The 25,095-nt window shown below is 41.4% G+C and overlaps 3 protein-coding genes across 5 annotated transcripts in view; 1 reads left to right on the top strand and 2 right to left on the bottom strand.

The window, feature by feature from the left end:
* apc2 (APC regulator of WNT signaling pathway 2) overlaps positions 1 to 19,085 on the top strand; it is a 45,164-nt gene extending 26,079 nt beyond the window's left edge. For all 3 annotated transcript variants that reach the window (XM_082506009.1, XM_082506010.1, XM_082506011.1), the window contains 7 exons: positions 7,679 to 7,777; positions 7,921 to 8,326; positions 8,614 to 8,712; positions 9,360 to 9,499; positions 9,810 to 10,004; positions 10,196 to 10,410; positions 11,013 to 19,085. In XM_082506009.1, the coding sequence (XP_082362135.1) occupies positions 7,679 to 7,777; positions 7,921 to 8,326; positions 8,614 to 8,712; positions 9,360 to 9,499; positions 9,810 to 10,004; positions 10,196 to 10,410; positions 11,013 to 16,524 (6,666 nt within the window). In that variant the 3' untranslated portion in view covers positions 16,525 to 19,085. The remainder of the gene's footprint in view (positions 1 to 7,678; positions 7,778 to 7,920; positions 8,327 to 8,613; positions 8,713 to 9,359; positions 9,500 to 9,809; positions 10,005 to 10,195; positions 10,411 to 11,012) is intronic.
* On the bottom strand, positions 181 to 3,369 carry LOC309689525 (uncharacterized protein). Its single transcript, XM_082506043.1, has 5 exons — positions 3,166 to 3,369; positions 1,779 to 2,586; positions 1,370 to 1,526; positions 1,229 to 1,266; positions 181 to 895 (listed from the first exon to the last, which is right to left on the bottom strand). Exons 2-5 carry the CDS (start codon positions 2,500 to 2,502, stop codon positions 336 to 338), a joined length of 1,479 nt encoding a protein of 492 aa, XP_082362169.1. The 5' UTR covers positions 2,503 to 2,586; positions 3,166 to 3,369; the 3' UTR covers positions 181 to 335.
* A 975-nt stretch (positions 19,086 to 20,060) lies between the features above and the next one.
* On the bottom strand, positions 20,061 to 23,898 carry cUnh19orf25 (chromosome Un C19orf25 homolog). The gene is made up of 3 exons (XM_082506056.1): positions 23,679 to 23,898; positions 22,964 to 23,148; positions 20,061 to 20,684 (listed from the first exon to the last, which is right to left on the bottom strand). Exons 2-3 carry the CDS (start codon positions 23,103 to 23,105, stop codon positions 20,503 to 20,505), a joined length of 324 nt encoding a protein of 107 aa, XP_082362182.1. The 5' UTR covers positions 23,106 to 23,148; positions 23,679 to 23,898; the 3' UTR covers positions 20,061 to 20,502.
* Between the last annotated feature and the right edge of the window lie 1,197 nt (positions 23,899 to 25,095).

Here is a 25,095-nt window from a genome sequence, read left to right as displayed (position 1 = left end):
GATATCAGCATGAATTCAGACAGAATAAGGAAGTCGTGTTTATATCGATGTAGTTTGATGTTTCATCACATAACGTGTTATTTGCAAAGCTGTGGGTATAGTTTTTGCATCACTGCTCTCACTGCGTTGTCCAACTTCTGAAACCCCGCCCCCAATCTACTTCTGAAGCCCCGCCCCATGGTCCCACTCCCCTGAAAATTTGCCCTCAGAAGTTCTCCTACAGCATGGAGGTAGACTGCATTGCTCCAACAATGAGTAACACTGATGAATAACTCCACATGATGCTCTCAGCCATGAGAAAAGTCTCATTTGGGTATCCTGGGGTCGTCCTGTTGTCACTTTAGTGCATGTTCCCACTCCAACTCCACATGACAGAGAGACACTGAGCCGTTGTATGCCCACACCCAGAACCCCGGGTACAGTGGCTCAGTAAAGGCGCAGCTGAAAGTGTGGAGGTGGACCATCATGTCCTGAGAGACGCAGTAGAAGGACAGAGCGCCTGCAGGCCAGTTTAGATAGATACCAATTCTGTGGGTGAAGTTCTCAGGTGAGAGCGACTTTAACCTCTTTCTGTTGTGACACGGAGTGTAGCTTCCCTCTGCGCACTCCACAGTCCAGGAACGCTCGTTGTGTCCCAGCAGGCAGTTCACCGTGTCTCCATCTCTAGAGATGTTGTTGTAGGTGACACCGATGTCAGCACCACCTCTCCACTCCACCTCCCAGTACACCTTGTCGAGCAGTCCCTCCCTGCACAGGACCTGAGGACAGAACTCAAACCGCTCCGGATGCTCCGAGTATTGATGGTCTGACCAGACACGAGTTGCCTTCCTGTTACTGTCAGTTAGAAGGATCTCAGAGTTGGCAGTGTTGGGGTCAAGGGTCAGGTAGTGGGCAACTGAAGGTGAAACAGGAGAAGCTGATTAGCCCGGGACTGAGCTTGGGACATGACCACCTCATGAACAGCCATTCTCAGAATGAGTAATTACATTTAATGGTCTTTACTTTAAAAAGTGTTTTTTCTTGAAGGAAATTAGAGTCAGTACTTAATGATTATAGGCTGCGATACCACCCTGTCAAATATCCCAAAATCTCACAGCTAGATTGGAACTATTATTCAGGGAGAACATTACCAGGAGATTTTATAGAAAAATTAAGGTATTGGAAATCAAAGGGTTTTAAAGTGGCCTTTAAAGACACAGAGACATTAAAGAAGCAGAGGTACAATTACAGTTTTTCAGTGCCCACAGGTGTCCTCCTGGCAACTCCCTAAAAGACCAGAAACAGTCACAGCATAAAAAACATGTAACATCTGATCAGCGTTGCAATTACATCTATTTGGAGATCGAATGTTTGAAATGGTTTGGCTCACTTGAGGTCTGCTTTGTCGGTGTTTCCCACAGCGATCAAAGTGAGCCTAGACATCAAAGGACACTGAACTGTTTCTGAAGGTTCATCTTCTTCCTCTTCCTCTCCTGACGGCGCTGACGAGTCATGTCCCCCCTTCCCGTTCTCACCTAACTGATCAACTGAAGAAAATAAATGAATAGAAAAATAATCAAATGAAGATTTCGATCCATCTGTTTGATCTAATTGTTTAAACAACTTCAGCAGATTTGATTCATTTGAAGCTGAATGAAGAAAAAAAAATTTAATTTACCTTCAATTTTCATCAGACGCACAAACACACATATGAATATGACAAAATAATAAAAACCAGAAGCTGTGGTAGAGTTTGACTGTAAACATGTGTGTGGGGGGGGGTTTAAAGCAGGACGCACCTTTCTCTGATGCATGCATCGCCTCCTGGCTCTGTTGTGTTTCAGAGGAAGCCTTCCTCCTCTCAGTTACCTCCTGGGAAACATTTGCATCCAGCTTGCTGTCGCCTGAGTCGTTCAGCCTCTCCGTCGTATTGTTATTAGTTTCCTCGGTGCTAATTGGGTTTTTGTTGGTAAATCCATTATCCGTTTGTTCCTCTGCCTTTACTGGGAGTGTCTTCCTAACTTCCTGACGATCGTTTGTTTTGGGGGTAATCTTTGAAAGATTACTTCTCTTGAACAGATTCAGGAGGGACTCGTCACTTCTTTCAGCTTTAGTGGCTTTTATCTTGACAGCGTTGGAGGAATCTAGCTTTGCAGCACCATCTTTGTCTTCATGCTCCTTTGAAAGGCCGATTCTGAAGATGCTGGAGATGTCTTCTTTGAAATGATTCAAGTCCTCTTTGAGCAGAGTCAGAGTGCTGGTCGGCTTTTCTGGTGGCTGTGTTGTTTTAGGATTTGTGTCTTTGTCCTTGAACACTTTCAACAGTCCTTCCTTGAACTGGCTCAAGTCCTCTTTGAAAAGAGTGAGCGGGCTGACCGACCTTTTCTCCGTCTGACTCGTCTTGAGTAAATCTCTCGCCTGATCATCTTTACCGTTACAGTCCTCTAGGTGAAGTTTGTCGTCCTCGTGTATGTCAGTCTCTGTCTCATCCTGTTGCTCTGAAGGTTTTTCACTGTGGCTCATTTTGTTGTTCTGTGAAACTCTTTAATCCTTGTGACGTGTTCACAGCAATCTTTAAGATATTGATATTTAGGCTGTGGGGATCACCTGTACGAACAGACATGTGTGGAAATGATAAATTTGATTTCTGACTGTAGCACTGCTAATAAAAGGATTTTAAGGAGACAGCAGGGCTCTTCAAGTGTCTGACCAGGATGCCATCTGGATGCCTCCAAAGGGAGATTTTCCAGGTCAAAGTAAGGATTCTAAATCCCTTCTGGTCTGGTGAAAGGGGAACCCGGGGTAGTTTGCTCAGACTACTTCCTCTCTAACCCAATTCTAGCTAAACAATGACAAATAACAAAATACATGTTCTCTAAAAATTTTTCAGGAACTAAAATGTTTCTTCTGGACAGAAAGAAAGTAACTGGTAAATTTCTCCTGAGCTCTGAATGACAGATATTAATATTCAGTCTGCTGCATTTAAAAATACGACCATTTCCTGTCTAAACAGCTGATTCGGTCCTTTTAAAGAAATACTTGAATCATATGATTTTGTGAATCCAGATTTCACAGAAACAGAAAGCGCGTTCATACGTAGTTGGTAAATCTCAGGTCATGTTTAGGCTTGTTAGGAGTTAATCCAATAATCTACTCTTAACAACAGCGTCTCATTGAAATACTCACATCTGCTTCACGTTTCTTCTTTTTTCATTTGCGAACCACGAAAAGATTTGAAAACAAAACACCAAGGCCTCACACACACACACACACACAGACACACACTCTGTCTCTGCTGTAAATCTGTGTCTCCCTCTGGTTTTCTTGCATTTCTGAACTGGTTTCTGGTTCAACCAGTTTGTCTCCATGTTTTCACCTTACTGCAGAGCAGACGATTGGTTGGCTGTGGGGAGTGCTTCCACTTTGCTTCTGCTGTGACGAAATATGAAGTCAAGTTCAGTTGCATGGCTGTAGTCACATGGTCCGGTGCCCTGAAGCAGAAACTACATGTTGGACTACCACTGACCATCAATGTACACAGCAGTCCAGTCCAGTAACATGGCCTGAAATTTAAAATATTATTATTATTATTTTACCTGCACAACTGGTCGGCATTCTTATGCACAACAAATGTTTGACAGCAGACCATTGGGTGCAATACAAAAAGCAATAACAATGTTTCTTCCCAGACTTTCTTTCTTCACACATAAACAGTCTTTGATGTGGAACCAAGTGCTCCATAAGAAAATCCCAGAAATTAGATATTCAGTTCAATAACTGAGCAAAAACTGTTTGTATCTCAAAGGTGCTTTAAACTCATTTCTGATAAAGGTCAGTCAGTGCAGCTTTACAGCTAAACCGAAACAAAAAAGATTTATCAGTCAAGTGTTAGTATTTGGTCAGATGTGAAGTGAGATGTAGCAGTTATATTTTTCCCAATAAAACTAAATCCTGGCATCTTATATTTATGATGCTAAGCATTTTGCATATTAATTTTCATTACTTACTTTTGCATTTTTAAAAAATGGGATAGCTCATGTTTACTGAGCATTAGCCTTCAGAGCTGGAAAAAGAAGCCACAGATTAAGAGTGGAAGGCTGCAGTTCCTCTAATGGCTGCATGTGGCGGCTTTGAAAAGGAAGTTAATCCTCAAAAACACGCATTTTTAGAATGACCAACTTTACAGCAGAAATAAACACATTTACAGCCAGTTTTGGTCTCTGCAGCTAAACTTTCCATCTTAGCAACTGTACCAGGGATAATGTTTTTTAAAAATAAGTCACCTGTTTAAATGAGACTAAGGCTTAAACTTGATTCGAGGTGTTGCCTCTTATTCACACCTGGATGCTGACACAAGCAGCTGTAGATGCTAGCTGTCCACTATGGCTGGCATCAGCTAATCGAAGGCGCTGCCTGGACCTCAAAGTGTGTCCAATGTGCAAAATTATTAAAAAATAAGTGCATATAAGTGTAACATGTTAATTAAAAGTTCTTTCCAACTGCAGATGGAAAGAAACTGTTTTTGTGAGGTATTGGTCCAGATGGACTGAGCCTTCTGCCAAATGAGTGACTCAAAAAGCTGATCCTATGTCCTGCCTGCTGGGTTCTGCAAGCTCACGCTGGTGATTTTAACTGATTTTTCAGCCCAGCAGATACTGCTTATATCTATCTGAAATGTAAATACTTGTTCGTTTAATGGTTCTTTATAACAACAAACTCGGGACCTTTTGATTTGATTTTACTTTTTTCTGACACTAGAAAAATGTATAAAAAATTATATGAGTAAAGAAATTCAGCTTTATAAAGAAGGATTGTTGGTGATTGCAGCAAACCTGAACTTATTTGAAAAACTCTGTAGACCCATCAGTTTATCAGTGATCTGCCAGCTGTGTGTCAATTAGGTGAAAACCTTTCATTTGTGGCTCCTATGAGAAAGTGTTATTTCTTAAAATGCATCAGAGAGTGAAGAAAAAATAAAAACAGACAGAACAGATTTTAAGCAGCTCCGCTCTCCTGCTCTTCAGCTTCCACTCGTTGCTGTGCAGAGAAACCTGTTTTTTTATGTAGCTCAGAGCTGCGTTACGATTGGCTGTTGCCAAGCTGCAGGGTTGGCACTGAGCAAGTGTGTCTGAGATAAAGAGAGCGAATCGGTGCTTCTTTTCTCTGCTCTGCCTCCCTCTGAGAATAATGAGACCACAGAAATGGATACGTGGATGCCAGACAGTACTAACAAATATCACCTCATTAAAAGGGTCAATTCACCCAAATTACAACAGCTCCAGCTCTTCTCCTGCTTTGGGATTCAGGATCTGTCCTGGTTTTATTTATCCAGGTTTAAAGATATCTGTCTCCATGACAACAGTAGAGACAGAAGGAATTTATTTTGTGTTGCTCACAAATTTGAAACATGAATGTCTTTTTAAAAGGATTTATAACTTTACAGGGGATTAAAAACAGATGATAAAAAGATTACAGAAAGAGCAGTCCATAAAAATGTTCTGAGAGGCGTCTTTAATAAGATTCTTGTGGCAAAAGCTCAGCGTGACCTGATGGTGGCAGTAGCCTATCTCACAGTCTCTGACTCTGTGGATGATTGTGCAGCACCTGGATGGCCGGTCTAAGGCTGAAAGGTTTCAAAATAGTGTTTGAGTGTTTATGTGTTTTAGTCTTGCTAGAGGTGGTCGTCCTCCCTCATAGTGAATGAAAGTGATCATGTTTTATCTCCGCCGCATGCTGTCCGCCATTTTCTCGTCACGTTGCAGCTGCTCGTGTTGGAGGATGTTTGGATCCGAGCCAAAGATTCAGTCTGTCCAACTGGAGGACGGAAAAATATTCAGGAGGAAAAAAGAGATTAACACACACACACACACACACACACACACACACACACACACACACACACACACACACACACACACACACACACCTCTTTGTCTGTAGACAGTCTTTGGCTCACACATCACACCCCTAGGCGTTACCATGGTGATGGGATGAAAGGGGGGGTCTTTGATGGGAGTCTCTGAAGGTTTCAGTCTGTGAATCCAAATGAAGCTGTGTGTTTGTGAGTGGATGTCTATCTGTGTGAGGACCAGTGTGAGGTTTAGACCTGGTGAGGAGGGTCTGGTTTTCACTGCTGGACAGACCTTCAGCGGACTCAGGTGTGAAGGGTCAGACCTGGTTTTAGGGTTCATGCTCTGGTTTAGGGGAAGCTCTTAGGAAATAAAGGTCCTCACAAAGAAATTAGAACAAATGGATGCAAGAAGATTGTGATACGGGCTCTTAAATGAACATTTCACAGTAAAGACATCAAAGATCCTACATCATCCACATGTCCTCTGTCTAGTGTTTCCTAAGAAATCTCACTATAAATTCTGCAGATGTGTAGAATATTTTAATCGGTTCGTAGAGCATTAATAATAGAGTTTGACATTGATACACTGGCCGATATTCAGCCCATTCTGCTCATCTCTGTCTTGCAAATCTTTTAATTCTTGGACTCTACTAGAGTAGCTTTGCATGATTCAAGGTTCAAAATAATCCTTATTTAGCTCTACTGAGCTTACTGCAGCCCTTCAGTTCATTCCCTGTCTGAAACCAGCTGTTTTAGCTCCTCCTCCTTTAAGGCCAACCTCCATGTCATACAGCTTGGCTGCTCCACATAAACACGAGGTTTGAATAGCAGGGTCTTACACAAATGGCTTTTCTTATTATAACATTCATGTTAGCCTAATGACTAATCCTGAACACATCAGCATGTGTCAGCAGCTTATTTAAACCATATATTAACATTTACAGCCCACCGTGTGCCTGTAATTGGTAAATGTATTTTTCCAAGAAGAGGGGTGACGAGTTGCTCTATTTATTTAGAAGACACACTCGCTTTATTTGGAAAAACGCAGGAAAACAGATAAAGCCCAGATGTCTCAGTTTTACAGAAGCTTTCACTTGTGGATCTGTTGACAGCGTGAACTTTGTCTCAAAACCCCACATGGGGATGTGATGTGATTTGTGCATATCAGGCGATTCGTGCACACGTTGTTAAGGTTCTGTAAGTGAGCAAGAGGGATTTTACCTTTTTAGACATTTGTATGCACAGAAAACATTTTGAAAGAGAAAATTATCTGACTTGTGAAGATGAATTTATAAATTATAAATGATCAGCATTTATTCAGGTTTGGGTATATGCATTTGTAAAATAGTTTTACATGTGTTCATATTGCTTTATATTTTTGTGTGAATTGAAACACGCACTTATGAATCTTTGTGTACATTTGTGGATCATACCAAACGCATTTGTAACATTTTTGAGACAAATTTTTCTTCATATGAAACAACGATCAATGTGTCCACACCAAGATGATTATTATAAATAACTTAAATTAAAATTAAATGTATACAAATATTTACTGTACATGAATAAAAATGTGAAATTATCACCTGCAGATTTATCACCTGCTTCCATGTTTATTGTAGTACCTGTTCTGAACAGGTTTGTTTGAGGTAAACATCTCCCATAATGTTAATGATAAAAATAAAACTGAACTGAAAATATAATTTATTTTTTCTAAATAATGATAAAGGAAATTAATTTAAAAAATCAAAAAGTATAGCTGTATATGCGAAAGGTGGAGATCAGACTAGAAGTAGGTCAAAGATACCATCTTTATGCATTTTTCTTCTTCTGTCTTTCTGTGTGCAGCTCTCTGGTGCCGAGAAGCCCCCTGCTGGAGAACCAGAGAACAGCAGCTCATCATCAGCCACAGCAGCAGGAACAGAAGCTGCAGACGGTGGTAGCAAGGTAACAACACACCAAAAACTCAATTAATGTCTACAACATTGTACTTATAGAGTGAAACTTACAAAAGCGTACCCTGTCATTGTATAGTTTGTAACTATGGCTGGTGGAAGTGGATAAGATCGTTACTGATGTTTCCTCCGCAGGTGGAGATGGTCTTCTGGTTGCTCTCCATGCTGGCTAACAGAGATAAGGAGGAGATGTCCCGGACTCTACTGGCTCTCTCCAGCTCTCAGGACAGCTGCATTGCCATGAGAAAGTCTGGCTGCGTCCCCCTTCTGGTCCAGATTCTGCATGAAGGCCCGGACGGAGGCAGCGGTCCTGGTGAGACAGCAGCGGGTGGTACCACAACAGGCTGCAGCCGTGAGGCCAGGTCCAGAGCAAGCGCTGCCCTCCACAACATCATTTACTCACAGCAGGATGAGGGCCAAGCCCGCCGGGAGATGAAGGTCCTGCACATGCTGGAGCAGATCCGGACCTACTGCGACAGTGGCTGGGACTGGATCGAGAGCCACGCCGGGACACCTTCACCAGGGGGAACCAGAACCACAGGTGAGCCATGTTTAAAAAAACAAACAAAAAAAACCTGAACATCAGAACCCGAGCAAAAAAACATAACGGGGTTCACTAACTGGTGGGTGACATCACAACACCTACAGATAAACAAACATGTTACATTAGTTGTATCCTACAGTAGAGGACAAAAATCTATAAATCTATAGATACAGACAAAACCACCAGTGATCCAAGTTCCAGTAAATCTGATGAAACCAAAACGACATGTTCAAAATAACGCAAACTTATGTGGATTAAGTTAAACATCTTGTTTTTCTCCACAGATATCCCTGAACCCGTGGACCCTCAAATCTGTCAGGCCATGTGCGCCATCATGAAGCTCTCCTTCGAAGAGGAGTTTCGACGAGCCATGAACGAATTAGGTTTGTTTGACACCAAAGGACCAGTTTGCAGTTTCTTTGACGCTTTCGTTTTTATGCCCGATTGCACTTATACAGTGAAAGTATCAGTTATTTCCTGTAATGCATAGATTTGATATTTGATCTGTTTTATTTTTAATGTGTTTTTCAGCTATTTCAATTCAATTTAATTCAATTTTATTTATACAGCACCAAATCACAACAACAGTCACCTCAGGGCGCTTTATATTGTAAGGTAGACCCTACAATAATACATACAGAGAGAAACTCAACATATGACCCCCTATGATTTTTTTATTATTCAATTTTGGAATTTATTTTACAATTACCACAAAATATTTATATTTTAAATAGCAAACATATTTAATAAAGCCATGGAATATAAATTCTGTTTTATGTCTCATCATTGGGGGAGTCACAGTAGAGCAGTGGCTGTCGCGTGGCAAAAGTAATAAAAGACGTTAAGACAAAGTAAAGGTTAGAAGGAGTTTTGGAAGAATTTAAGATTTGAATTTGGGCCAAAGTTTGGGAATGACTCCAGTAAAGTATCAAGTTTAAAAATACTTTGGTTTATCTTTGCTACAACAGAGCTTTGATTTGTAGTATGTGTTTCGGTATTTTCACATGAGTTTGTTTTTTATTTCTTTCAGGCGGTCTGCAGGTGGTGGCAGATCTGATCCACCTGGACCAGGAAATGTACGGCATGCAGAACGACCCCATCAACATGGCTTTGCGTCGCTATGCAGGGATGGCTTTGACCAATCTCACCTTCGGGGATGTCGTCAACAAGGTACAGAAAGGCACTGTGAGGAGGTTAACTGACAGCAGTGCAACAATAGCAGCACCCCACTCACACCTGCACTCCCTTAATCTGCCTTTTTCAGAATGATCACTTTAATTTAAAAGTCCCAACAGAAGTCTGATCAGGACAGATAGTTTCGCTGTCAACACAATAAATAAATAAATCTTAAATTTTCTTTTTAATTTATTATTTTCTCTGATCATTTTTACTTGCTTTACTTTGACAGTAGCATCATTTAAATCTGGCTCAGCCCTTTTTACTGATCCACTACAGTAATACATTCATTTTACTCCTGCAGGCCACTCTGTGTTCGAAGAAGAGCTGTCTCCAGGCTTTGGTGGCCCAGCTGGCCTCCGACAGTGAGGAGCTCCATCAGGTGGTCTCCAGTATCCTGAGGAACTTGTCCTGGAGGGCTGACATCAGCAGTAAGAAAGTCCTCCGAGACATTGGCTGTGTGTCTGCACTGATGACCTGCGCGCTGCAGGCCACCAAGGTAATGAAAACAAATCTCCCCCCAGAGAAGGAGAAGCTTTTATTTTGGAAGATCATAGAGAATAATCTGGAGGAACAGAATGAAACAGAATTTATTACAACTTTTAAAGTTTAAGCTTTTTTCTTTTTGTTTTTTACCATTTTTCCTTGTCATACCTAAGAAACCTGTTTCTGTGTTTTTTGGTTCTGCAGGAGTCAACGTTGAAGAGTCTTCTGAGCGCTCTGTGGAACCTGTCCGCTCACAGTATCGACAACAAGGTAGCAATCTGTTCGGTGGATGGCGCTTTGGGCTTCCTGGTCAGCACACTGACGTATCGCTGTCAGACCAACTCACTTGCCATCATCGAGAGCGGCGGAGGAATCCTTCGAAATGTGTCCAGTCTGGTTGCCACACGAGAAGACTATAGGTGTGCTCATGAGACTCAGAGGTTTCACCCTCATCTAACGTTCCCAGACAACAATTATTTCCATCCATGTTCATGATAAACGTTTCATGTAAAAACTTTAAACATGAGCATATGTACAAGTAATCCCAGTGAGCTAATTGCTTAGACTTCAGACTGCTCTCAGTGCTCAGGTTAACACTTTTTTTATTCATGGATCTGTATGATGTCACAGAGGAGCTGGCACAGAAGCCACAGCAACAGGATATTAATAAATTATGCAGATTTTCCCCTAAAAACGGGGCTCTATTGTAATTCGATTTCTATTCACTGTTTTTTTTTTAGATCCCTTCCTCCTATTCCTGTATTATATTAAAATAAATTTGGAGACATTTGTAGAAAAAAGTATCAGATTTTATTCAGACATTGTTGTATTACATTACGTTGATGCATTAGAAAGGAGATACAATGTGATGTTCACCAGATATATGATCAGAAACCATACAGTAGTATAAAATAACATAATCTGAACTAAACATAAAAACCTACAACTACAAAAGAGGGATTTTTCAGTTGTATATAGCAAAGTTATTAAAGTGCCTTCTACATTCTTTCTTTCTTCGCAGGCAAATCCTCAGGGACCACAACTGCCTCCAGACTCTGCTGCAGCACCTGCGCTCCCACAGCCTGACCATAGTAAGCAACGCCTGCGGGACTCTTTGGAACCTTTCGGCCAGAAGCCCAAAAGACCAGGAGCTGCTGTGGGACCTCGGGGCAGTTAGCATGCTGCGCAATCTTATCCACTCCAAGCACAAGATGATAGCCATGGGCAGCGCTGCAGCTTTAAGGAACCTCCTAACCAATCGACCGCTTAAATATAAGGACACTGCGGTTGTATCCCCCGGGTCTTGCATGCCCTCACTCTACATGAGGAAGCAGAAAGCTCTGGAGGCAGAGTTGGATGCCAAACATCTCGCAGAAACCTTTGATACCCTTGAGAAACAGAGCCCCAAACACCTGACCCTCAACAAGCCACTACGTTACATCGAGAGTTTGGCAAAGGATTACGCATCTGATTCCGGTTGTTTTGATGATGATGAGGCTCCAAACATCTCAAGTAGCCTGGACACTGGGAGTTTCTCCATGCTGTCCATGTTTCTCACCAACTCTAACCTCCTGCAAAACCAGCTTCGCAAGAGGGATAGTGAGCCTGAGCGAGATGTAGACCCGCCTCAGACTGTCGAGAAGAAACATGCTTCTCCTGATGATGTGGTCTCTGCTGCTGCAGAGAAGCTAGCAGAAAAGATCACCAACACAGTTGCCAAGATTGACAGGTTAGTGGAGGACATCACCATGCACACATCCTCAGAGGACAGTTTAAGCCTAAGCTCTGAGGACCACCTGGCAGACTGGCCTTATGGACTGGATGAACTCAATGAAGCCCGGGCAAAGTCATGTTCCCCCTGCCGTCTCTCTGATACAAGCAGCTTAGCCCACAGGGAGCGGCTCAGCAGAGCCCATGCCCTCTTGCGTCTCAAAACTGCCCATACTAGTGTATCAACAGATAGTCTGAACAGCGGCAGCACCAGTGATGGATACTGCGGAAGCAAAGACCAGATGCGCCCTTCACCAAAAGCTCTAATGATGCAACAGCAACGACCCAATCAGCTCGACCTGAAAGTGGCCCATCAAGAGTATATTAATGTAGGACCTGCTGCCCTGATTGAGAGTAGCCAGCAAGAAATTCCAGAGAGAGATTCTGCTGAAAACAAAAATGTAAAAGTTCTAGAGCTCAGCAATGCAAACACAGAAAAGAACCAAGATCCACCTGTACAAACACCAGTTAGTGCATCCACTAAAGTGTCCTCTGATGTCAGCATGACTTCAATAAAACTTTCTCCTACTTATCAACAGGTCCCTCTCATTCAGAGTGTAGCCAAATTTGGTGTAGCAAAGACTGCTATCAATGTCCAGGCTGCCCAAGCAATGAGGCGGCAAGCATGGGTACCTACTGTGATGACAGGAGGGAGTATTGCAAAATTTTCTCCAATCACTTCAACCCGAAGCCCAACCATCGGAACGATGGAGACAGTCCAGAAATATTCTGTGGAAAATACCCCAATCTGCTTCTCTCGCTGTAGCTCGCTGTCCTCCCTCTCCTCAGGCGATGGAGCTCTGGATGGGCAAAGTGAAAATGAACTGGAAAGTGACTCATCATTAGAAATAATTGAAGTGGAAGATGGAGAAATGGTGAAGAGAGCTGAAGAGGATGAAACCTTGGAGGATCTGAGTGACAGTCAACTGCTAATGACTGATTCAAAAACCTTCCCAAGCAAAGAGACAAATCCCATTGAGATCCCCTGTCCAGCCAAAAGGGAAAAAGTGTTCCTAAGAGGAGCTTCACCTGCCATACTTGAAGACCGATCACCTTCTAGTTCATCTGAGAACTACATCCATGAGACACCCCTGGTAATGAGTCGCTGTAGCTCGGTCAGTTCACTGGGTAGCTTTGAGTCTCCTTCCATTGCCAGCTCAATTCAGAGTGATCCATGCAGTGAAATGATTGATGGAACAATAAGCCCAAGTGATCTTCCTGATAGCCCAGGGCAAACCATGCCTCCCAGTCGAAGTAAAACTCCATGTTGTGTTGAGCCCAATGGGCCAGAAACACAGATGACAGGAATAGCAGGGCAATGGGAAAGCAGTCTGCGGAAGTTCATGGAGATTGCAGACTCTAAGGAGAGGTTTAACCTTCCTCCTGATTTGGACACAATGATCTACTTTACTGTGGAAAAACCCACCGAGAACTTCTCTTGTGCTTCCAGTTTAAGTGCTCTACCTCTACACGAGCACTACATACAGAAAGATGTAGAGCTCAAATTAACTCCCCTGCTCCAGCAAAACGACAACCCTGAGGAGGATGAGCAAGGACATGACAATGGGGAGCGATACAGTGAGGGCAATTCAGATGATGACATAGAAATCTTAAAGGAATGCATCAACTCAGCAATGCCATCAAAGTTGAGAAAAGTAAAACCTTGCCTGATGACCACGATCCCTCCTCATATTCTGAACTCCCAGGGCCGAAAACCAATTCATCTTCCAGTTTACATGATGCTCCCAAATGGCAAAACCCAAATGTGTCCCGGGAGAAGAATTGTCATCCCTCAAAAAGACTTAAAATTTGATGATTCATCTTTTACTGATTCAGCAGAAGGAACACCTGTCAACTTCTCAAGCACGACATCTTTGAGTGATGAAACACTGCAATATCCAGTGAGGGAGAGGGGGGCTAAAGACTGCACAGCTAAAGGGATGAACAAACAGAACGATGAGGCAAAGAGGATTGAAGACTTGCGAATATTCTCACATTTCCACAAACCCAACCGGATGAACTACTCACCTGAGATACAAATGAGCAGAACAACCAGACATGTCGTTCCCACTCAGAAGGTGCTGATGCAGAGCAAAGAGGTAGCTGATAGAGTGGCAAACCAAAAAAATCGTGAACAGTCTCCTAAACAACAAAGAAGGAGACAAGATCAAGGCCCCATCAGAAAACTGGAACTGCCTGTCATTAAGCAAAACACAGAAAGTAACATCAATATGGGTTCACAAAAAGGAAATAAAATGTACCGACAACCAACATTGTCTTCAGAGGACAGCAACAGCTTCTATGACAATGACAATGAGGTCATGAATCGAAAACATTTCAGAGAACCATGCAAAAGCAATCTTTCCCGAAGCATGACAAATATTGGCCGGTCAGATAATTCCCAAGCAAAGTCCAGAGGGTTTCACAGGATAAAACAGAATCTGATAAAAGATGAATCAATGGCTTGTTATTCACTCAGCTCCTCTCTCAGTTCACTGAGTGATGCTGAATATGATGATCATAAATCAAAAGCCCAACAAATATGGTACAAGAACAGACACAATAAAGCAGTGAACATAGTACAGCAAACAAAGCCAGTGAACATTCACTGCCAATACGAAGAGCAAAGCTCGCCAAGCTCTGTCAGCATGGATTCAGAGGACGATCTCCTTCAAAAGTGCATAACATCTGCCATGCCCAAACAGAGAAGGAAGTTGGCTGCCAGGAAAAAGAAAGCAGAAAATACTCAAAAACAAAAACACAAGGTTTCTGGTGGGTGGGACGTGGATGAGGAAATAGATAGTGATGACATGGCATGGGATAAAGAGTCAGACCTCAATAGTGTTGAATGGAGAGCCATACAAGAAGGTGCTAACTGTGTGGTCACTGGACTACAAGCTTCAAAGTCTCAAGACCCGTCCTCTGAAGAGACTGAGTCGGTCCTGTCATTCATGTCAACATCCAGCTTTACACCCAAAGAAAGAAAGTTTGCTAAGGACAAAAAGGCAAATAAACCTTTAGACTTTGCACAGCGCAAGCCAGTTCCAAACTTACCAGTGGTTTTCAGAGGCAGGACAGTGATTTATACACCGAAAAAAGAGACGGCTCCATCACAAAGACCACCTCCCAGAAAAGTACCAACCAAAACAGATGCTCCAAAGAATCCAAACCTAGCGCAGCACAGATCAAAGAGCCTTCACCGGCTAGGCCACCCCCAGGATATGGAACTGTCTTTGCCAAAGAGGAGCTCTACCCCACCTCCAAGAATACCAAAAAGTTCATCTTCTGGATCATCGCAGAGCTCAACACCATCCAAACAGTCACAGAAGAAGATAACTTCTCCAGCTCAGACTAACAAATCCATCCAGAAAAAGAATGCTACACCAGCTAGTAGCCCACCAGCTACTAGTCCTCCTGAAAGAAAAGGACGCTCTCCTGTTGTGAATCAAAATGAGAAATCCCCACCACCTAAAACTCAAAAGTCTCCTGTCCGAATTCCTTTCATGCAAAATTCTGTCAGGCAACCCAGACCATTGTCCCCACTGGTAACAAACCAAACAACTGGTAGACAAACAAATCAGGTCAATGGGAAAAGGGTGGTACCAGCAAATCGGTTTGATCTCGTTAGGATGACTTCTGTCCATTCAAGTGGCAGTGAGTCTGATCGCAATGGATTCTTGAGACAGCTAACTTTCATTAAGGAATCAAAGACCATGTTGAGACGTGACAGCTCTGCTCGCAATACACCAGGATCTCAGAATGGATCACCTCGCAGAGCAGTTCCTGGAGCTTCAGCTGTCTTCTTGTGCTCATCCCGATGTCAGGAACTTAAGGCTGCTGTGCAACCCCCAAGAAGGGTGCAAGTAAAAGATCCAGATCAAAAACAACAAATCCAGAGGCCAAACACCGGCCTTCACAAGCAGACAGCAACTCTATCAAGAGCAACATCCAGTGAAAGGGACCTATCTTCAAGACGCTCAGCTAGGAGAACAAGCTCTGAAAGCCCCTGCAGGGTGGCTCAGCGAAATGGACCTGGAAGACTTTCTGGACTCAGGCAGCAGCAAGACAAGGACACCTTTAAACGTCATGCCTCATCACCAAGCATAAACATACTGAGCCGAGTGACCAGTCGTTCTTCCCTCCGCTCCTCTTCATCTGATTCAAGTGGAAGAGCGAAGAGTGAGGATGATACCAAGAAGAAAGGGCAGAGGTCCGCATCTCGTCTAAAAGATGGAGTTACCTGGAGGAGGATCAGGGATGAAGATGTACCTCAAATCTTGAAGAGTACTCTGCCAGCAAATGCATTACCTCTGGTGCCTTCTCCTGATGGAGAAAAGCCAAAGCCACCAGCTCTTCCAGGAAAACTGCCAACCATTCTACTTGCATCCCGCAAGACAAGTGATGCAACCGTCCAGACAGAAGATTTATCAAATAACAAGACCAACTCAAGTACCTCACCTACAGTCGAAACAGCTCCAGTGATCTCTGAGGAAGTAGCAAGACTGGCCCTCCTCAGAAAGATTAGTGCCACCTCTGGGAGTAACCTCCAGGAAGGAGATTCCGAAGGCTCTCTGAGGAGCACCATCTCCACTGGAACAGCAGATAGCCACATGGGTGGAGTTGTGACTTTCCGACAGGGATCCCCAAGCAAGGCTGCACGAGTCACTCCATTTAATTACATCCCCAGCCCCATGACATGCTGTCTACAAGACAGCCAGAACCAAGCAGGGACAATAATTGAGAAGTCAGGGGGGAAAAAGTGAGCCATGGGGTATTTGGTGGATTATTGGTTGATACAGATGACCCAGCACTCAGATGGACAGATGAGGAGTGTGCTGGTCCCCATACCTCGGGTATTGACCCTTATTTAAACCATTCACTGGAATCAAAGTTTTTCTCTGAGCAATTGATTATGGCTTCCTTCTACCATTCATACAAAGTTGGATGTATGCATTGAGGCAAGTTTGACCTGAACAAACCACCAATAACTGTCAGTTATTGCACTTCTAAGGAAAATCTCACATGAAGAGAACGTGCATTTTTGTACTCCTTTTTTTTGTATTTGTAGAATAATCATTGCCTAGTAGAAATTAGAAATTTCAGCACGTATATCATCAGTCTCTTGGACACAATCGATTAAAAAGACCAATATTATGCAAACTTTTGAATGATCACTTGGTTGGACTTCTACATAAAAAGGTTCAAACTGTGGCAGACTGTTGACAGACTCTTACTGACATAAATACACTAACATGTAAAGTATTTTTTACATAAATACATCATCGCTTGGAGTCCTCCTTCCATGCTCAGCTGAATATGATGTTAGCCTTTCCTGTTACATACAGAGCCCAGTAGGTTTTCCACATTTCCGAGGAAACCAGTTGCTCAAATGCACTTTTTTCCCCCAAATCGCTGTTCTCGATCAATATTACACTTGTATTTCTGTGAATTTTCCTATTTTATTAATTTCCTGATGTGTGTATACACTTTGTGGATGTTTTTTGAAAACTCAACGCATTGTTGTCTTTTCAAAGGCATCCTTTGTAATGCGTTAAATGATAAAAATGTAACTAGTACAAAACTGAAAAATCTGGATACCAAAATGAAAGTGAAAATGAATATGTTGAGGTTTTGGGCGTGCTTACTCGACAACATGAATATACAAGGTGTGATCAAAAAGTTACTTTTAAAAAGGTCCAAAAAGAATTCACAAACCTTTCCTGATTTACAATTGGTCAGTCTCACATTCATGGTCATCATTTTTAGATCTCTCTAAAAGTCCTGCTTTTTGATGCACAACATTTCAAGTCATTTCCACTGAATGTTCTCACCAAGTGCACGAGGACAGGACTTCCACATAATCATTCAAATAAAGCCACATTAGACGCTATCTGGACATGCCCAAAAAGATGAGCTTGGACAGAAAGTCAGAAGTGTAAATCGAAATGATTTTCTTGGTCCTATTCTCAGAACTTCTTGTTCACACCTTAAAAATCCACCAAACATATTTTTGTCCAGTCTTGCACAACAGCTATACCACACATTTTCGGATTTTTTTTACATTAACACAAAGGTGATAATTATGTTTATTTCAAGTGAAATGTTGGTTAATCTTCCTAACATTTTGTCCATTCGCTTAGAGGGGCAAAATATAAGAACTATCCATTATGACCTTGACAGTGAACAATACCATTAACACCTTTCTGACAATCTATTAGCATCATAAAAGCAGACATCATGCCGCAGCTGTCGAGTCAGATTGCACATGTGTTTAGTGAATGTCTGAATGTATATTGCTATACAAAACTTTTACTCTACAGCAATGAATTATAGCAGTTTAAATTGAGCATTTCCATAAAACAGTTCTACTCTGTCATTTGAAAATTGCAATGACCCAAACATGCAGAAATATTACAGCATCTTCCACAGAAAGCATCAGCAGATTCTGAACGATTTCACTCTTTCCAGTTCTCTTAATGTGTCTTAATCAGTATTGTAAATATGCAGATATACTACAGCTCCGTGGTGGGTAGAAGAGCCTTGGTGTCGCTCCCTGACAGCATGCTAATATATTCACTGACTGTATACACACACCTGTTAACATTGTGGACACTGAATAATATTCAGTGTTAATATACTCTCCAAAGCCCGACAACAGCGTTACCTGCCATCTGTATTGTTGTGCTGCAAAAACCTATAAAGATATAAGCTGTCAGCATAGATGAGCAAAGCGACTCCATGCCTCTGACGTTGTGTTTGCTACTAGATTCAGGTACTGTTTGCTACTTCACTGATGGTCGGGCTTTGAGTGGACAGACGTGCGTTCTCACAGAAGTCATCTTCTGGAAGTCTTTATAATGTGTTAATATCCGCTTAACTGTATTGCTGTAAAAGTAGTGATAGGTGGAAAATACAAAGACGATGAATATTCTCTGTAATTGTACCATCACTCTTTCATGTGTGCCCGCTGAGCTGAATGGGATGAAAGTTAGTCTACGTTAAGGGGGCCGGTAATTTAAAAAAACATAATTCCTTACTGTGTTCTCAAAGCATGTTTCAATAAAACCCAAGAAGCTTCCGAATGCAATCCTTTCAAGTCCCAACACCAATTTAAAGTTTTAAAAGTGATTCACTACAGAAATCTATCTCTTGAGTGTCAAACACGATTGGATTTTGTGCAAAGCTCTGGAAGAAGTAACTGAAAACATCTGCAGAACACTGCGCACATGATTACAGTAGTGTGGTTCAACAAAGCTGAGAAAGTCACAGTGTTTTAGTCTTTTAAACTGTTAGGAGAGCAGTTAAGAGGTGCAGCTGTTTGCTACATAATGATTAAAATATTTCTGAACATCCAGTGAAAACCTTTTGAGCTTGTAACTGTAGACCTGAGACGAAACCAGCTGAGTGTTTGACACTCAAAAGACAGATTTAGGGTGCAGAATCACATTAGCAGCCCCATCCAGACTGAATGAGGTGTGAACAAGATGAGCAGGGAGACAAATACCATCTGAGTCTCTGCTGGTGCCTTGTTTATGCGTGACTGGAGACAAGTTTAATGCAGGTCTGAACCTAACTGTGAACTTGGTCGAAGCATCGTGAGCATGAACAAGGCTCCAGAGGTATCATGGTAACGTGCAAAACAGACGTATGTCATTTTAAATGTCTTCATTCAATAAAAAGTGATGTGTTTCCTTAAACAGCTGTGTCGACGTTCTGTCCAGTCAGGGGTGTCCACACCGCCAGAGTCGTAACAAGTAGTAATTTGCTTTGAGCAAATGTCAGGTTTCACTGGTTAGTGTGTCTTTATAGCCGGTAGGAGCTTTCTTATACGGATTTCACTTTATTTGGACCCAACACTAAAATGTTCTGGTAAAGTGCTGCCCTCTTCTGATGGCAGTTTTATTGCATACAAAATGTAACTTGTAAACAAAATCTCCCAAACTATGTATTAAAAAAGTATGGTTACACTGTGAAAAGCAGCAATTTTCCAAAGATGATTAAAAGCTTAATGCGTTTTATAAAAAATAACTCTGAGCAAATGATATTCAAACAACAGCTTCTTCATAAAAAATGACTTTCAAAGTCAAATGTCAAACATACATCATCTCTAAATACAACCATTAACTTTTTTTTTAACTTTATTTGGGGGGGGGGGGTGTTTACGGCCTTCTTTTTCTTGATTTTGAATTAAAGCCTTAATGACCTACAGGAACCCGTAGAAACAACAAACTGGCAGTAAATGTAATTTGGGCAGCAATTCTTAAGACAAGGTGCTTTCTTGCTTTCTTTAAGATACCGATTAACCAAACAACTCTGATCATTTTATTTTCCCCTTTACAATATGTAATCTGGCACTTTTGCTTGATCCATTACATCAACATTTATTTCAATCTGAGTTAACATACAACTGGAAAAATGTGAAATATTAAACTGCTACATGACAGACATTAACTATACTAATTATAATTTAGTAATGATTGACATCAAACTCTTCATGTTGCTTCACATTTAAAGCTTTGCTCAGCATCAGACTTATTGTGAAGTAGTCTTGATCTCCAACAATCCTTAGGTATACAAAATCATGTACTTCTGCTCTAGGGTTAGAGGTCAGCTAGTGCTGTGCGCCTGACGCAGTGGCACCAGCGCAGGTTTGTGCCGAGTCAGTGAGTTTGAGAAGACTTCAGTGAAACCGAGCCAGACCACGAATGACAAGGAGAGTCTGTCCAACAGGGAAGGTCAAATCAGAGCTGTTGACTTCTGATTTCTTCCACCTCTCTGTCTGCCTGCTCTCCTGCTGCTTTCAGCTCTACCCTCTGCTGCACCAGCCGGTCCCGAGCCTCCTGCAGCTCCTTGTTCAGCTCCAGATATCGACGACACTTCTGGAACCGTAGCTCCACCTCGCTGTCTGCGGCACGGGGCACGTCTGAGGAGGAAACAGAGTAAACCTTGAGATTTCGATCAGTTTATATATCTGCTATAAAGCAGCAGCGTCGGATGAAGTTTGAAGCAAGAAATCTACAGTGTCCCTGAGAGGTCAAATACACGGCACCTTAGAAAAACACTACAAAAACACACTAACAGACCTTGAACACTGGGGGAGAGAGTAACATGACTAAACTAACAGTAAATGTGTTTCTACATTATTAGGAGTCATGCAATTAGCTGTATCTTTTTCTGCCTCAAAGATAGGGCTGCTCGATTATGGCAAAAATGATAATCACGATTATTTTCACTGAAATTGAGATCTCGATTATTTGACGATATTTATTTAACCCTTTAAGATCTACCATAGAACCAAGTCCGCCAGAGCTTATATTATTTTTTTACATGTTGTAGTGCCATTTGTGGGAGCATTTCAAGTTGCTATACAACTGTTATAGCCCATATTTTAATAATATGTATGCATTAAGTCCATAGTAATTACATTAATTGCAAAAAAGTGCAATAAACTACAAAAAAATTGAAAATCGTTTTTGGGTTTTTTACATATATTTCTACTTGGATAAATTTAAGAGGCTTATCCCTCAAAACTTTAAATACAAAAAAGTTGCAAAAAATAGTTTACAACAACAGCAAATTTATTTTGAGTGTCTTCATAGTTTTATTTTGGAGATACACCAATTTTTATATACTGCAGGAAAAACAAAAAACAATCCTATGATGCAAATTTGCAAAGAAAACAGCAGGTGCATCAAAATAAACTATTTCCAGCAGTGCAGTTTGAGTTCTAAGCATCCCAGCAACTATTCAGAAAAGTCAAACATGACCAGTATAGGCTTTTAAGGCCTACAAGTAAAAAACTACAATTTCCGCGAAAATGACGTCACTTCCGGTTTCGGCCAGGAAATGGCGACATGCGATAGTTCGCGCTGACTTCTGTTTTAATGTGTGAAGTGTTACGAACAGCTGGTCGGATCGGCAAAGCGTGTTTCTGGAATATTATGTTTTTGTTCCTGCAAGAGCTTTTTATGCAATTTTTGCAAAGATTTATGTGGAAGGAAACCGTGACCGAGGACAAGCTGATGGCATCAGATGTAAGTACAACTCCTCCGGTTTCATATGCAAAACAAAATATTGCGCTAGCTTACGCGGTTCCAGTTCTACAGGGATTTAAAAATAGTTACACAAAACTGAGCGTGCTGCTCTGACCGGCTTTAAAGGGTTAACAATAACAATGTATTGAATAATGACTTTGAAAAATAATATAAAATAGTGTGCAACACCACTGAAGTTTTTTTTTACCTCTCTTTTCAACCAACGGCAGTCACTCTCCTCTCCAAATAACTTCTGCTTAGCTTTCCGAGCTTCCCTCGGGTCCTCTTAATCAGCGGTCTCCAACCTTTTTTGCGCCACGGACCGTTTATGCCCGACAATATTTTCATGGACCGGTGTTGAGCCAAAAAGTGATTGTCTGCCAAAAACTGATTTCCGGTATTTGCCAAAAAGCGATTGCTCATATTTAAAGTGCTATAAGTAACTTGTTGGGCTATAATATGTTAAACATATGTCAAATGCATCCCTTATGGATGACATAAAGACATAAAAATAAAGTTCTATCTTATCTTATCTTAATCGGCTCAGTCATTTTTAATGATCGTTGAAAGCCCAGATCGTAATCGTGATTAAAATTCGATTAATTGAGCAGCCCTACTCACAGATGAACTTCCTTTTAGCACGTTTCAGTCCAATCCTGTGCATGTACTGCTTTCTGTCACTTTTGCAGCCATTACATCACGTTATTGTCTCCCCAAAATCACTCCCATTGTGTTTTGTTGTCAAACCCAGCAAGTGCATGTGGCTGCCTGCTCGCCCACCGAGCCAAAGTGGCACCCCGTCAAACCACATTGCTTGACTTGGAGATTATAGTTTAAATCACTAAAATGGATTCAAACACAAAAGAGTAGATGACAACATCACACCACCCTACTTCAAATATGCTGAACTATTCAAAAATAATATAAAATGGTTTACTTTGTGGGTTTTTTCCTGACCAAGAAGCTACTTACAATGGCCAGTGAAATGACAATTTCTGCCCCTTATATTCATCATCAGTCGTGACAAAAGTGACTGTGGCTTCTGACATGCTGCTTTAATGAAAGATCCCAAACTTGCTCTTTCTCTGTCTCTCCTTCCCAGTGCTCCCAGTTTTAAAAGTTGCCACTCACTATCATCCCCACCCTATACACGTCCTTGTGGAGTCACCTTGTCCAGTCTTTTCTAGGATGCTGAAGATCGGGTCATCAGGAGCAGCTCTGTCGAGGTCTTCCAGGATCTGGTCCACGGTCGGGGGCTCAGGACGGCTGGGCAGCACCATCCGCTTCTTACTTTTAGAGCCAATATTCATTCTCCTACAGTTTGAACTCCAGCTGCTTGCATGCAACACAAACCTGACCCCGGGTAACAGAGTTTATTTAATGAGGTCCAAATCTGCTTCTCGTGTTCAACAGCAATTTTATCACCAAACTATTACTGTTTGTCTTTAAGCTCCATTTAGAAAAAAAGTGGAGGATCTTTCGCAAAATAAAAAGCGTTTTAAATATATTTCCAAACTGCTGCGTTCTTCTTCGCCAAGTCGGCTTAAAGCAAGTCATTCAAGAATTATCTAAATCATAAGAGTGTACTTTATGAACTTCATCCATTCCTTTCTCTTTATAGAGCCGAACACAGCAATGCTAGCGGCTAGCCTAATCACTGTAAAAACGATTTGCAGCTAAATGTAGAAAAAAAAAATAAAACTGTAATTAACCGGTGGAATATTTTGAAGCCGAATTTTGGAAAAAAATTCTGAAAATTGCTGAGAAGTATTTTTAACTACGACACATGCATTTATTTTAGCTGGATAGAGGTTCTATATTATTTCTGAATCTATGAAATAAGGGTTCGGCTGCATTAGGCGTAGCTGATGCACAGCACTTACCAGAGTTTGTCCTGGCTGGTGAAACCTTGCAGTGCGTCTCGACAGTCGTTCCCCGTCTTCACTGTTCGTTAACCCGGACTAAGGAGCACAAAAAAACAAGCTAATTCTGCTGATAATACGGCTAACATTAGCAAACAAACTTAAACCTACGCACGTCAGTACGCCGCCTGCCACGTCAGCACGTCGGACGCGTCACATGACAAGTCAGAAGCTAAAAACTCTTCTTCTGAATTTTGATGCCGGTGTTGTGCCAAAAAGTGATTGTCTGCCAAAAAGTGATTTCCAGTGTTTCTGTGTATTTTTTATGTGTAATATCTTTACGTATGTTCGTAAATAGACTTCGGTGAACAGGGGATACAAAGGGGTTACATAAAGAATTAAAAAATTATCTGTTTTTTAAGTATCTTTACAACTTGTACTTACATTATAACCAATCCGGTCCTTTATCCCCACTTAAAATATTTTTACAGAACTATTGTAATATTTGCTGCCATTTCTGCTGTCCTGTTGGGCAACTTACTCTTACAAAATACATTTTTAATGTTAATGAGATTTTTTTTTACTGCATAAATAAAGGTTATATAAAAGTCGCTGCCAAAAACTGATTGCGGCTTGTATCTTGCTACACGAATGTTGTTTGTGGCTCAAGATGACTTTATGTCATCCATAAGGGATGCATTTGACATATGTTTAACATATTATAGCCCAACAAGTTACTTATAGCACTTTAAATATGAGCAATCGCTTTTTGGCAAATACCGGAAATCAGTTTTTGGCAGACAATCACTTTTTGGCACAACACCGGAATCACCATAAATTGTATGTAAAATTAATTCTCTGTCACAAACATTTTCCAGCAAGTCATTAAAGCCTTTGAAATTGTCCTTTTAAGAATGAATTTGAAAATAACGTAACAATACACGATTCAAACAGACTTGTGTGGAGAAAAAAGTGAACTGAAGAGAAGATCAGATCAAGAATCAGAGCTTGAATAATAAAATCACTTCAGTTCAGGTGTAGCATTTCCCATTTGGCTTTGCTCACAGTTTGCTTTAAAAAAAAAATGCCGGTAACATGTATTCTCTTATGACTGGAACAGTACCTCCTGACATGCAACCTCCTAAATGAGGAATCCAACCATGACGGGATGGACATATTTTAGCTTCACTGGGAAGGAGTTCTCATGTTGTTCACCTTCATACATGTGCAATAATTATATATGAATATTAACCAAACCAGCAGTTGTTCAGTACATTTGCTGAAAAATGTCAGAAACTGTTTAAACTGTTGCACATTCATTTTCTTTTGATAGAAGACGAATCAGTAAATCTGCTAGTTTGCAAAGAGTTTTTATAGTTTTTCCTGCATGCTTGGTAGGAGCTGGTGAGGAGAGTTGTGTTAAGAAAACGATGATCTT

This window comes from Aulonocara stuartgranti (assembly GCF_965226115.1).
Source record: "Aulonocara stuartgranti genome assembly, chromosome: 15".
NCBI lineage: Eukaryota > Metazoa > Chordata > Actinopteri > Cichliformes > Cichlidae > Aulonocara > Aulonocara stuartgranti.
This window is presented reverse-complemented; position numbering and strand designations above follow the sequence as displayed.